This window comes from Schistocerca cancellata, chromosome 5 (genome assembly GCF_023864275.1).
Source record: "Schistocerca cancellata isolate TAMUIC-IGC-003103 chromosome 5, iqSchCanc2.1, whole genome shotgun sequence".
Classification (NCBI taxonomy): Eukaryota; Metazoa; Arthropoda; class Insecta; order Orthoptera; family Acrididae; genus Schistocerca; species Schistocerca cancellata.
Genome location: NC_064630.1, coordinates 270,925,856 through 270,940,555, shown reverse-complemented (window position 1 = coordinate 270,940,555; position 14,700 = coordinate 270,925,856). Strand labels below are relative to the sequence as shown.

Below are 14,700 nucleotides of genomic sequence, written 5' to 3'. Positions count from 1 at the left end.
ACATATTTAATAAGTTTATTTGGAACTGCCAACAAATTTATAGCCCTGGAGCGCATTTGACAGTTGATGAAACTTTGGTGCCTTTCAGAGGGAGGGTTAAATTTCGTATATATATGCCGAATAAACCGGCTAAATATGGCATTAAGGTCATGGGTCTGGCAGATGCACACAATGCATATATTTACAATGCCTACATCTACTCCGGCAAAGGCTGTGATGGAGCCACACTTTCTACAGCAGAAAAGAAAAAGAGCATTCCCACGCAGTCTGTAATCCGCCTATCTAAAGGGCTGTATGGCACAAACAGAAATATTAGTTGCGACAATTGGTTTTGTTCTGTGGAACTTGCCCAGGAGCTACTAGCTCACAATTTGACATTAGTTGGGACACTAAAAAGAAACAGACCCCAGATACCAGCAGAATTTCAAGCAAGAAGCGATCGTGAAATTGGGTCCAGCCTTTATGGCTTTACGAAAGAAATGACTCTGCTTTCTTATGTCCCAAAAAGGAATAAGGCAGTCCTACTTCTTTCGTCAATGCATCATTCCAATTACACTGACGTTTCAAATGATAAACCTGAAATCATATCTTTTTATAACGCCACAAAAAGTGGAATAGACACGCTAGATATGAAGTGCAGTGTTTATTCTACTAATCGCAAAACAAGAAGGTGGCCGTTGGCTATTTTTTACCACATGGTGGCCATGGCTGGATCAAACGCAAGTATACTTTATGGACTTTTTGGAGAGAAGAAAACCGTATCACGTTTTGATTTCCTGAAAAGAGTTTCTCTATATTTGGTCTACGATTTCGTAAAATCCCGACTGGCAATCTCCAATCTGCCTCAAGAGCTACAAAGTATTATTTCATCTTTAGAAGAAGAGGCAGCAAAAGAAAAGCAAATCGTTAGCCAACGGAATAAATTTGTTGTTCGAGTTGATGAGTGTCCGACGGACACACTTGGTAAAAGAAAAACCTGTCGATTTTGTCCATATCAAAAAAAGAGGAAAACTGCCTACAAGTGTATTTCTTGCGAAGAACCAACGTGCTTGGAGTGTTCACGAAAAGTGTGCAAGACTTGTGCAATTAAAAATAAAAGTTAAATTTTTTCTTTGCATTACATTTTAGTATTCATTTTCTTTGTGTTGTAACTATAATAATGTAAAAAAAAGTATTTCTAAAGGAGTAATGTGTAAACAACAAAACACTGCAAATTAAAGTTTTTCCTAGTAATAAACTTGAATTTACTGGTATTTTAACAAATATTATGGTTCAAAAACCTATTATTATGTTTAATTACACCTTAAAGAGAGAGAGAAGCAACGTAGAAGTGCGGAAAAGTCATAAAAATAGAGAAAAATACACTTTAAATGTCCTAGCGGTCTAGCAGACCGATGTTCCATCTTACCGCCGAGTAAACGATGTTCCGGTTAGAGGGTAAAGGGCATAACCAAAAATTACTATATTCTGCATACATTCGGTGAGATAACGTTGGTGGAGGGAATGCGTCTAACACTTCCCAAAAATGAACGTATGCAAGAAAGATTAGATAGTACAGAAATACAGGAGGTTAGGAGTATCCGAGTCGATTTACAATGAAGCTTTCAACATATTCAATAACAGGTGTCGTTTCGAAGCGAAGAAACAACGTTCTGGAAAATGCGAAACTCCTTACCGATATACAGATACGCTGTTTGCTCTTGAAAGAAACACATTTCCGAGTATGCTTACATAAGTTATAATCTAAGCCAGTCAGACGTATCCCCATACTGTAAGAATACATTCATTACGGTATATGAAAATGTAAACGTCATCCCTCTTCCTCATCTGATCGGAAAATGTTTTTCTTCCGTCCACAGTATCTCGCTCCTCAAGCTGGGAACAACGAGTGGCTCGAGGAAACTTCCATCGCGTCATGCCTGCGTTTCCCAGGGAACGCCAGAGACATCTAGCGAACAGGTTGGAAGCCGATGCTGCTCCCGGCGGATGATCGTAGGAAGTGGGGGCGTATGTGTACAAAGCGGAAAGCATCTATATCTTCTATTTCAAGTAAAATAAGATTCCCCTTGTCTGTATACTACGCTCTGTGTTACAGTTACTACATGCTAAAAAGAAAAGGACGGTCTTTATTGAGCTTGGGTCTCGTAAAATTCGTCATCAGCAGCAAATGCAACAACAATATAAATAAGTTCAGTATAAAAAAATAAAAAACTGTGTTCCACTCAAGGGTAAACATCGTATAATACGGAGATTTTTTTTTTCAGTAGTGTTCTGCGCGCAATATGTTACTGCCCTACAGAAACCCTCTTATGACGTTGAGCCTGTACGAATATCCTGTTCATATGGAATTGCGTTGTAAATCGCAATGCCTACCCTCCGCCCCCACTCTTGTCATTGTAGCCAGCACGACGGGCAGACGCCAAGTTGATCGTCAATGCAGCCTCCAAAGTTCTGACAGAGGGCAGCAGCGTCGACCCGGTCGAACTATTGTTCATTAGGGCTGGGGACGAGCCTAGTCAACCAGCCAGCCCGTTTCGTTAAAACCCAACCATTTCCATGATGGGGGGGAGAGCGAGGGGATCTCGCTTTGAGCTTTATTCCACTTGGTGCGCTCGTCCACTAGCGGCGCCGAACACGTCATGACAATTTCGTCACAGCCCAAGGCTTTCGGGTCATGGGGCCCGAGCGGAGCCGAAGCCCCCACGCCACCCGACCGCAATCTGAGCCGAGCGTCTACGGAAACTGCCGAGGTGGTGGCAACAACCGAGCTCTGCCGGAGATAGCCGAAGGCTCCAGGAACGTGGCGTACGAACCCGACTTAGGGAAGAGAACGGCGTGTTCGTAGCGGAGCTGTGCCGAGCCAAGCTCGCCAGGCTGTGGCAGTGTAGCCGCTGAGAGCTGAGTCGTAGCGGGTGCGACAGGCGCAGGTGGGTTCCGTGCCGTTTCGTACCCGAGCTAAACAAACCGGTCTGCAGAGAGCAAGTCGCTGTTGCCTGTAATTCTGCCCGCTGTTCGCCGGCGGCAACGGCAGTACGCCGACTGCGGACTGCGAAGAATCTGAAGCAGAGGTGTTACGTGTGTGACATGGTGCAACCGGCCAGTATAGGCGGATATGGCTTCTGGCTGACGTGAAACAAGATGTGGTGTGATTTACAGGTAAGAAGTAATTCAAAAATTTCTTGTCACCGTCCTTATGGTCCATAATTTTGTGTATTATAGCTGTTATGGCATGACAACACGCCTGTCATTGCTGTACGGGGTGAATTTAATTACTGTCAAAAATTATATTTATGAGACTCGCATGTAGTTGTTTTTTGTGCGGTTATTTTAACATACCACAGATTTCTCGCATAATATTGACAGTTTTTGATTCCGTGCTTTTTACTTTGTCTAGATTCATTTTCAATTCTAATTTAAATTGGTACCTGCAAAATTGAGATTTCACCTTACTTTTAGGAATGTGTGAGGAAAATTATTGTAACTTACTGTTATGTATATAGGTGTTTGTTAATGTGATTATATGATCTTGTTTACGTTTATCTCTAGTCCTTTGTCGTGCATGCATATTGGAAGATCTGTGAAACGTTGTACTTTGTCACTGAGAGCCGCTGCTTTGTTGCCCAGTGGACGCTAGATATATTGTAGCAGGTTATTTCGCGGCTGACATTTCGGCAGCCACATGTTGGCAGTGGGTGGGGGAGATAAGTTCGGGACTGTCCGCGTGTGTTTCATCGTTTTGAATTTGAGCGGGTCTTCAGCCGGTGGAAGGGGGAGCGGAATGCACATCCTTTCCCCTCTTCCGCTTCCCCCTCGCCCAATGCCCTTCGGGGTGGGAAGGGGGAATTGTTATCAAACCCAGCAAGTCACATCCGAAGTTCTAGCACCTTGCTTTACGACTGGCGTTGCTATGGTTACGACGGAACGCCTCTTACATATCCCTCTGTCTCTCGCTTACGTAACATGTGCTGCGACGGGACTGACTGTTGAATTTTATTCTGTAGCAACGACGTAAGAGAAGTTTTAAGCAAAAAGAAAAACGTATCTTAACACCTTTTAATGTCAGTAGGCGTTCGGTTCTGTTTGATCTAGATGATGAAACTCATTGATAAAAAAAAAGCAATTTCGCCGACCGACAATTCTTTAGCTAAATTTAAGAAAGTTCGTATTCGAAGTGTCGGATGACTGAAAGAACGTGGAAAACGTTGAATGTTTTCCTTAGAATATTTTGAAGACACGATTAATAGTCCAATAAAGAAATGCATTCACAGTTATATTTTTGCCTTAATTCCAATGACTTAAATCCTTTGTTCGGTTGGCATCGATGAAAGGCGACAAAAAAAAAAAAAACACACACACACACACACACACGAAGTGTAAATTTGGCGTTTGAAGCTTTACTTTACGAACCACTACATTATGTGGATTTCGTGGTGACGGAGTCACGCTGGACGGATAATTTTGTTTCAGTTAGCTCTTTCATTTTTTTTCTCCACTTGCTAGAATTTGATAAAAGCGCAACAGCCGATCCCTATCCGTAAGGAACGAACAGCGGTCATTAGTCCTGGTAGCCTGTGGCATCACGATTCGGAGTGTCTATCGTCTAGCAAGGTAGCATACAAACTTAAACTAAAATTCTGCCAGCATTATTCATTAATAATATCGTGTGGCACTACGGCCTGGTGCAAGTCTTTCAATTGGACGCCACTTTGACGACTTGTGTGTCCATAAAGAGAAGTTTCATAGTCTCAACACAATAACATTATTAAGATAAGATTTTGAAGTATTCATGCCATTTGTTTTACGCGGTGGTGCAAAATATTTGAAAGTTATTACCTTCGTACAGCCTGCACTTAAAGGCGGCTGCTGTTCAGGTGACAGTTCTGTGTTTCCGTCATTGTGCAGCGGGTGATAGTCAGGCACCTAGTGATATTCCGTAGACAGATTAGATAGAGCTACCAGTCACTGTCCAAATTATTACAAAGCTATAACCATTTCCAAGTGAGTTATTCTTTCTGTACATTACTCTGCACGAAACGTATCAGTCCATCGATGGCAAGAACCGCTACAAAAGTTAGCGAGAACTGACAAATGCTCCAAATAGTTTTCACAGTGTCAGTCAATTGATGATAGCTGTAAACGTGCTTCTTTGTAACTGAATGTCTTTTTCAGCCAGTTTAGGTATTATCGGTGGTGGTAAGAACGCGAGTATGTTCAGAAATGTAAGTTGGGTGTTGATTTTGATCATCTGTGGAGTGTTCCCGGACATATTTAGCCTGTACTCATCAAACTTTAAATGCATCGTTTTTTAGTTTACCTGCAGCGTGCTCGCGGTTTTGTACTCATATGCGTCCGGCCTATGCACGTGGCCGGTGTCGCTGGCAATCGATGCTCCACCTGAGTACCTCCGCCTGTGATGGGCCACGTGCTCTTACCGACTATGTTTCGCGATTTGCGTGCTAGGCTGCAAAATCTTGCACGAGATACCTGCCGCCAGAAACAAGCTCCGTTTCTGTTCGAGAAAGGTTTCTGAATTCAAGGTGTCATCTTTTCTGTGGCGGGAATATCTACACTGTACTGAAGCTGCCAATTAAGGGTGTAGTTTTGAAAGTTTCCAGGAAACTCGGCAATTTAACGTTCTCTTACGTAATTATATGGACAAGTTGAATAGACTGTTGGAAATTGTTACGTCATTCTCGGCAAATTGAAGAGAGTCGTCGAACAAATTATTTCGAACTAGTTAACATTTCTGAAAGAGTAATTCGTACTTTATTTTACTAACAATGTTCCTCGGGCAAGAATAGGTGATTTCCTAGAGTATATACTGTCTCTCCTGATTTTTTAAACCAATGGAAAGGGGTGCGGGACTGAGTTATGACCCTTAAGATGCCATGTAATCTCGTGGAAAACGCGGAACGCGTTCGAACATTAAAACACAGTAATTTCGAAACAAAAACGACGGCATAAACGAGGACTCGCCGAGAGTGGTGCCTGTTCTCATTCACTTTGTGACAGCAGATATTTATTCGTATTTTAATGTTTGCACCCTGGAGTATGTACTACAGAGGAGGTGTAGGGGAAAAGAGTCCTAGCCAATAGACACTGTATGTGTTACCGGTACCGGCAAACGCGGTAGAGATACGGCGGAGCAGTTAGTGAAGAAATGGCAGATAACATTTTATTTGCCATCTCCGTATCTCAGCCTCAGATAGAAGCAACTCGACAGCGTTCTCTGTTCGTGCAGCTCACTTATATCCTACTTCGTTTCAAACGTGCCGATCTTGTACGCTGTAGCAGGAACGTGACTTGTTTTCACGTAATATTTTCTCAGTAAAAATCAGTTTTGCTACGGAGAAAGTCAACTTCACCAATACTGTTCCAAAACAGGGAAAAGAGTAAACAGCACACACTGACCAAACTGTTACAGTCGCAGAACATTTATTTTCATGTTGGAGAAAGTTTGTTGTACTTCGCAGTAGCGCTAAGTGTTCCATATATTCATGTTGCTATACTCGACACGATTAGAGTGTGAATTTTACGTCCCACTATCACAATTTGTTCTTTGCCGTTTCCGTAAATCAATTACGACGAAAGGCGGCATCGTTTCCTCAAAAAGGCCACAACCGATTCACTCCCCCGGCCTTGTTCAACACCCCTCCAAAAACGCGTATGTTGCTGGGTCGTCAGATTAAATCTGTCAGCCATAGAAATACCGGCATCTCCAGAAGTTTAACAGGCCATACATACTAGCTCTCCACTAATTCACTATTTCCTGTTGCTCCCCGTAGATTGCCGTATTAGAACCACGTTTCTGCAGGATAACTCAGTCGACAAATAATTTCAAAGTGCACAGCAATACGGACGCTCCGCGACCAGTGAAAATCTTATATTCCGAAGAATTTCCCAACAGTAAGAATCAGTTTTTGTTTTACACTGGGACTAAAGCCTGTGTATACTCCCAAATACTGATATTGTGTGTAATTCGAAACTTGTATGTGAAGGACAATGATAGGTCGCTGTTTCGGCTAAAAGCAGTGTGCTTTGTCCAGGAGAGAACTTCCATAATATAGCATAAGTTAGTTCGGCATTTTTAACACAAAGGATAAACGATCATGTGATAACATATGAGAAACTCGATTCTTAATGCGTGGAGAACGAAAGTGTCTTGGGCCGTGAAGGAAGTTTCATGCAATATTATGTTGACTGTTCGGAATCATTGATCGCAACTGATAAGACATCGAAATTTAAAGATCGAGATTCGATAGACTTTCGGAGATGCTGTTGCAATTATTACAGATCAGTTAGGCTTCTCTAAGGAATTGCGATAGACTCGGATTATATACATGGTTTGTCGCCTTTTTTGTGTCACAAACTGTTTTGGTCTCAATGTAGTTAACGTCTTGCTTCTGTGGTGCTATCAAATATCTTGTTATTGAGAATAAAGTATTGCTCTTACTATTTTTTCTTCTACTCTGCTGTGTTGCTTGTTTTGATTTACTTTCAATTGATTTCGAAGCAGCGACGGCTTTTTCAGGAACTGTTATCGATCTGATATACCATCGCAAGTATATCCTGTTAATGCCCCCGAGAATCCTCTACTGTGGAACTTAAAAGACTATGAAGGATGCTGAATACATAAACGAGATGGATACCAAAATGCCTGAAGATGGAGCTATAGTTGCTTCGAAGTATGCAGCAAATAATTTAAGCAAGAAACACAGCAGAATGTAAAAGTATGAAGGGAATCATTCTCCATAAAAGAAAATGAGAAGTTCGCTCCTAACGAAGCCAAATTTTGAATACTGCTTTAAGTTTTCGTCCACTGTAAATGCAACTGTGAAGCTATGGGTTAACTATTTGAGACAACATAAGGGCGTATAGACTGTCAACTTTAGGGAATTATGCAGTATTTTGCGCGTTCTTAATCATTTTTTCATGGTAACGTAGTGAAGATGATGCTGAAATAAATTCTTCAGTTGCTCCGGCTGTATGTCGCTAGACTGCGTAAAATAGTAAAAACGTGTCACTCGGGCTCTAACTTGGCGATTTCGGGACGGCAGATATCAAAACAAGTAAGAGTCGCGGCAGCGCGCGCAGTGTGTCCACACAGGCGCCGGCGTCTTTGCGCGCTCTCGACCCGTAAAGGCCGGAGCACGTGTCAGGCCGGCGCGGCGCGGTGACAAGTGACAAGCGGCGCGGGCACGCGGTGTAAACAAATGGCAGTAGTGGGGCAGGTTGCGGCCGCGCCGGAGCCACTCCCACGCCCCCCAAGTGACGGATGCTACAGACGCGCGCTGTGCGGCGCAGAGCCGGCCCGATCATCGGCCGCAGGGAGGGGAGGGGGCGTGCCCGCCTCAGCCACCTGCGGCGCGCACCAGCCTCGCTGTCATTGTCCCGCCGCGCCGCCGAGCTCACCGCATGTCACCACCGGCCGTCAGCTTATAGCGCCCGCCCCTGCTAGTCCGGCTACCGGTTTAATGCCTCTCATTTTCCTACCAGCTTCCTAGCTCCCTACTTTTTTTTTTTTTTTAAGTACTTGTTACTGACACGTTCTGCTCTTTTTGCCAGGTGTAATTTACACGGATACCATACTAGAAATTTATTTCTAATCGTACCATGTATTGAAAACATAGGACTGCCAGTATCCACAAGTGATTGACATAAAGCATTCCGGCAGTATCTCCGTCGCACAAGACATTAGACATGGTTACTTATCCAACCTGTCTCATTCCTGCCAGCAGATGTAAGACTTCTGATGGCTAAATTACTTGGAAATCGTGTACTATATGAACGAACACAAGGTAGATTCTTACCAAGCAGAATGGATCACAGGTAGAAATGGAATCGTACAGCTAAGACAGAAGTATGGAGGTGCGAAGAGGGATACTCCCAACGGACGAGATTTAATAGCCTTTGTTATTTAGGCGGTGTCCGCAGCTCGTGGTCTCGCGGTAGCGTTCTCGTTTCCCGAGCACGGGTTCCCGGGTTCGATTCCCGGCGGGGTCAGGGATTTTCCCTGCCTCGAGATGACTGGGTGTTGTTGTGTCGTCTTCATCATCATCATTCATCCCCATTACGGTCGGAGGAAGGCAATGGCAAACCACCTCCGCTAGGACCTTGCCTTGTAAGGCGGCGCGGGTCTCCCGCGTCGCTCCCCTACGCTCTGTAAAGAAGTATGGGACTCATCATCATCATCATTTAGGCGGTGGAAACTGTGGGTCCTAGAGTATATCCCAGCTAACAATGCAAAAGTTCTGTATGCGCGCCACCAAGTGCCTGAAGACTTCTCCAAAGACTTGGACGAAAGCGAACTTTTTGTGTTCTTTCGTTTTGTATTCATTGTTCAACATTATATGACCAAGAAATGGAAAAATTATATGAAAGAATTAAATATTCAGAACGCTTTCGCCCTACAGTAGCGCACTGACATTTCGAGAACAGTTTTGGATTTGGTGTCGGGGTTTCCATTTCGTAGGATGTCATCATGTAGCCACGGATTTGCTGCCTTCACCTGAACCAAGTTTAATTTAATTATATGACAAATAGTAAAGACTGATACTTCAGATAGGAAACTTAAGTCATTATGAGGGTTTTGGCGACACCTGAAGTACACTGTGTTGTGTGTAACTTGAACAGTAAGTAGCTCCTTCCAACACGCAGTTGCCACGGAGCCTTCTGCTGTTATCCTCAGGATGACTTAAGAAAGGTGTTGTAACAGCGCCGTCATATGGGTAGTTACACGGTTCTGTAAGTCTGTATACTGTACTTGGAGTATACAGGGAGTCCGATTCCGTATGTAATGTTTTATCCATTTGCACCTTAAAAATTTTCACATTTTGCGGGCAATTCTTCCAGTCTAAGACACAAATGTTATAGCCCTGTAATGTGAACACACACTGTATTGCTGCGCACGCTTGTCTCGGAGAAATAACGGACTCTTAATACGCCGGTGGACCTCAGGCATCAGTTCAGGCTTCGGAACAGTGTGAAGTACGTCATGTAAATTAGGGGGCACCCTGAAAAAGTGAAGAGTGGGTACTCGTGGAAATTCCCCATGCATGGACTCCTGACTTTTCACCTAGCAGATACAGGGGTCGCGTACATTGATCAGATATCCTAGAATGCTGTTTGTTCTCGGTGCAGTAGGAACAAGGTTCGCCGGCCGGAGTGGCCGAGCGGTTCTAGGCGCTACAGTCTGGAGCTGCGCGACCGCTACGGTCGCAGGTTCGAATCCTGCCTCGGTCATGGATGTGTGTGATGTCCTTAGGTTAGTTAGGTTTAAGTAGTTCTACGTTCTAGGGGACTGATGACCTCAGAAGTTAAGTCCCATAGTGCTCAGAGCCATTTGAACCATTTTTGAGCTAGGTTCTCTTGGACATTGAGGTTACCTTAATGGATAAAAGATGACACGTTAGATACATTTGTAAATGAATGAAACGGGGTATACGTCAGTAATGTTTCAGTTCGTATTAGTTGAACTGCCTGCGGAGTTATGCGCTGATGTGAAACTGCATCGTGATGTTGGTAGACGGCGTATTGTTTCTCTGAAGGCAGATCACTTGTAAGCTCATTTTGTATCACTGGTAAAAGATGCTCCTTGCAGATGATTTCCGATACTTGAGGGAAAGGATGCTCTTCGTACATTTTGTGCAGTTACTATAACGCCGCACGGTTCTTATCAATGATCTCTAATTTCACAAATACGTTTATTTGTTGTAATTCAAAATATTACGGTCCATGTACTGAGATGCTTTGGGAGCAGCACCAATAGCACTGAACTGACACCAGCCACTTGTAAAACTCAAACTGGTTGACATTACGGCTAAGCAGAGTAATGCGTTCATTACGACCTGCCTGTACATAGAATGGAGTAGTTGGTTGTCAGAGATAGCGGAGCGAACATGAAGTAGGACGAATTTTGCATAAGAAACTTTGGGGCTGCAATTGTTTTGATGCTAATTCAGCAAGCATGCTTGGCTATGAGGAACTGAGGTGGATTTGAGACGCCTAGTGAGGTGTAGGGCAGGAGCGCGACGCAGCCACAGCGGAGGAAGGCGCCGTGGTATCAGCAGCGGCGAGGCCGACCTTTGCGTTGCGAAACTTGCTCGCCGCGGCTGGCCGGCCGCTATCGCTTCTCCGTGGCGCCTTTCCTCCGCGCCTCACTCACACATCCACCACACGAAACTGGCTTGCACCGAGAATCAACCACACCGAAGATATTATGCCGCTTTTGGTGGCATGTCCCATAGCAGCCATAGGAAGAATAACAGCTTTGTTTCCCTTCACCATCCAAACTTGTAGTCTATGAACGCCGCAATACACATTTCGCGTGAATTCTCTAGAATCCTAAATTATCTAAAACCAATACTGGGTAAACAATGCCATATGATGACCAGTCCCGAGACTAACTTAGTGAGAGTAAAGCCTGTAAAGTCCTTCGATGTTTGCGAGTTACTGAATTTTAGCCATCTCCTCGGTTGGTTTCGTAGCATATGTGATAGCATTTAACATAAAGAAGGGTATAGTAGAACTGCACAGACAGGTACTTTCAAATAGTCGAAATGACAGAAGCCCTCCACAGATCGTTTATCACATCTTACATTTTGATAAATCTATTCCAATAAGTTTTGTGTATTTAATCGTATGCGATTTCTTTTCGTGAAGTAATTTGATGCTTTATCTTACTATTTCACAGCCATAACTTACTCACGTCATTAGGTTGTTAAGGAGGATTCTTGTACTGACCGTAGTAAAAGTAAAAAATAAAACAGAAAAAATCTGTTAGCTAACACTTACGGTAACGATGTCTGTTTATTGTGTGACTTGCTTTTAAAACCGAAACATTTTAAAATACCCCAAGTCTGTTCTTTGTGTTCTTACTGGTTGTCGATTAGTCTTCTCAAATGAGGGCAACGAGCACGTGATACATAGAAGCGGAAATGGTTCTGTTTATTCGTGTGATATTAAACGAAAACTGGTATAATTAGTGCCATCAAACGGAGGTTCGTGAAAGTGCGCAACTTTTTTTTTTTGCCACAAAGGAGAAAAAATATAAGCTCAAAGTACTAGGCTCTGTTAAGTAATCAATTCAACAGCCATACTCTACCCATATTGTAGATGAATAGTCTATGGCATGTTCTCTGGTTTATTAATATTACTGTAAAGGCACTCAACACCATTGTTATTAGCGACCTCTATAAAATTGTGTGAAAGTGCTTCAAAGGTTTACCATCATGATATACTACGTAGTCATACTGAAACAAGCACTAATTAAGACGCTTGCTTATTCTTCGAATAAAATTAGACTAAAAAGATTGATAGAACATGTTCTAAGATGGGAATTCTGATAAATATTGCTATCAAATGTCTTAAAAAACAGGTGAGCCAACTATTTTAAAGACTACACACCGAAATATTTTATACACCACCAGAAGCCGTACTATAAAAATTTATTTCATTGCCAACGAAAGATAGAGCACCGGGCGGCTTCTCTGGAATAGGAGATGAAGAGTAGATGACTCCGTGTCCTGATCATTTGCTTTCCTGTACAAAAGCTTGACTCAGTTTTGGATGGGTATAATGTAAATTTGTTTAGATCTGTTATTAAATTTGCCCGTCTCGTGAACGCTGAAAGCTGATTGCTACATTAAGAAGAAAAGCATATGTTAAGTTGGAGCTACGCTCTTGCATGGAGACCGTTTTCCCAAATATCCCGAATGAGCTAGCGGTAGGTCGGCTTTGGGAATCTCAGAGCACCTCGTCATTCGCTTTGTGATATTCCAATAGAAAGTGTGTTTGCAGATAAGATGATAGGGCTGGGTTTTGAAAAAAAATGTAGGCGGATCCTACGCCTACATTCTCAATATACCGTACAATTTTAAGTATGGGTGTAAATCCACAACTACCGTGTTGCTGAAGAACCATATCGTTAGAATCATTTGGTCAGTTATAACCTGTGTTAAACGACTTAATATACAGCATCGGGAACGTCTACATGGCTTGTAAACAGGCCAACGGGCGCATCTCCTGAAAAGGTATGCATGTTTATTGGCCGGTTGACTCGGGAAGTACAGTATCCAAGTGATGTTTATTTTATTTCTCGTGCTTCCTGAGATGGGGGTTAAAAAACTAAATTTTATTCGACTTATTTGGTTGAAATCTTTTTCTTTTTCATAATTTGATGTCTGTCCAGATGAAGAAATCATGCTCGTTGAAATTAGATGATTTCTTCAACAGCCTTTTTTAGAAGTTGGCAGTTAACTGTATGTAAATAACGTCGAAATGAGCCGCAACGGGAGCGCCGCGTAGCGCCGGTTTCGCGAAAGCTCTGCACGTGTCTGTGGCGGTGCCACACGTGGGCTGGCGGAACTCGGTCCCCTCGCCGAGGAGCGACGCCGGCCGTTGTGCTGGCCGGGTGGCAGAGCGCCAGGGGCAGCGGCGCAGGTAGTGGCGGCGTTGCCAAGCGCGCCGCCATACTGGCTATAGTTAGCCGCATGTGCCTTGCCAGCCTGACGGAGAAACAAATAGAAGTGGAGGCAGCGAGCAAGCGCCGAGCGCCACGGCGGTTCGGCCTGCCGCCGCCGCCGACGTCTGTGGCGGTGCTCGTGTCGGCGGCGGCAACCGCCGTCCACGGAACTGCTTTCACCGCGAGCAGGAGAGAGCGCGCGTGTGTGCGCTGCGCTGAGCTGAGACCCTCCTGCCTCTCGCCCCTCGCCGCGGAGCATATCGATACTTAGCGTCGACTGCGCGCTCGATCCTCGCGGACCTATCAGCCCCATCGCCGTATCGCACTGTCTTTGCCGTATCCTGCCTCCACCGTGGAGTCAGTTTTGCTGCAAGAGTCAGAAGGCATTCACTCTTTGCCCACGTATCAAAGTCGTCATTCGTAATGTAGACTTACGCGCACTTGTGTTAAACTTTGTCTATCTACAGCACTTTCTTTAATGATATGGTTTCTACTATCCCATTAATTTCTGTCCAACCCAAAATAAATAATGTAACATTGCTTCACGTGGCCGAGCGGTTCTAGGCGCCACATTCTGGAGCCGCGCGACCGCTACGGTCTGAGGTTCGAATCCTGCTTCGGGCATGGATGTGTGTGATTCCTTTGATTAGTTAGGTTTAAGTAGTTCTAAGTTCTAGGGGACTGATGACCTCAGAAGGTAAGTCCCATAGTGCTCAGAGCCATTTGAACAATTGCTTTACCTTATGATAACTTTAAAATGAGCTCCCGCCCTTTTGCTCAATAATTCCGTTTAAAATATTAGTTTTTGTCCCGAATTGCGTGGGTCTAAAGGAACTTATCGAATGAGGCGAAACAAAACCAATAAATGTGACTGTGATCACGTAAAAAGTTTACAGCTAAGGGCATTGTATCGCTGGGGCTCCTGCAAAAGTAGTTCTAGATGTATTTGAAATGGTTCACTGAGCCACTGAATTAATCTGTCTGAAATGCCTGGGAAGGAAACAGTATAGTTTTTCCTCTGCCGCATAGTTTTTCTGGGACATGTACTACATTTGCCTACGCCTTGTGATTAAGATAGGGCTAGTTCCTGCTGCTAACCGGCAGAACTCCGGCGCACCCAGATCTGCAGACTAATTCGTCTTTTTGGGTTGCCATTCACTACGATATCGCTTGTCAAAAAGTAGTATCTACATTGTAAGCGAGCGCCACATTTCCCCCCCCCCCCCTCTCACACCTAC

The 14,700-nt window shown here is 43.9% G+C and overlaps 1 protein-coding gene across 1 annotated transcript in view; it reads left to right on the top strand.

Annotated features, from left to right (window-relative positions):
- The first annotated feature begins 2,819 nt into the window (after nt 1-2,819).
- Nucleotides 2,820-14,700, top strand: part of LOC126187698 (protein enabled homolog) — a 28,425-nt gene continuing 16,544 nt past the window's right edge. Inside the window, exon 1 of the mRNA XM_049928941.1 lies at nt 2,820-3,156. Coding sequence (XP_049784898.1) covers nt 3,139-3,156 — 18 coding nt within the window. The 5' untranslated portion in view covers nt 2,820-3,138. The remainder of the gene's footprint in view (nt 3,157-14,700) is intronic.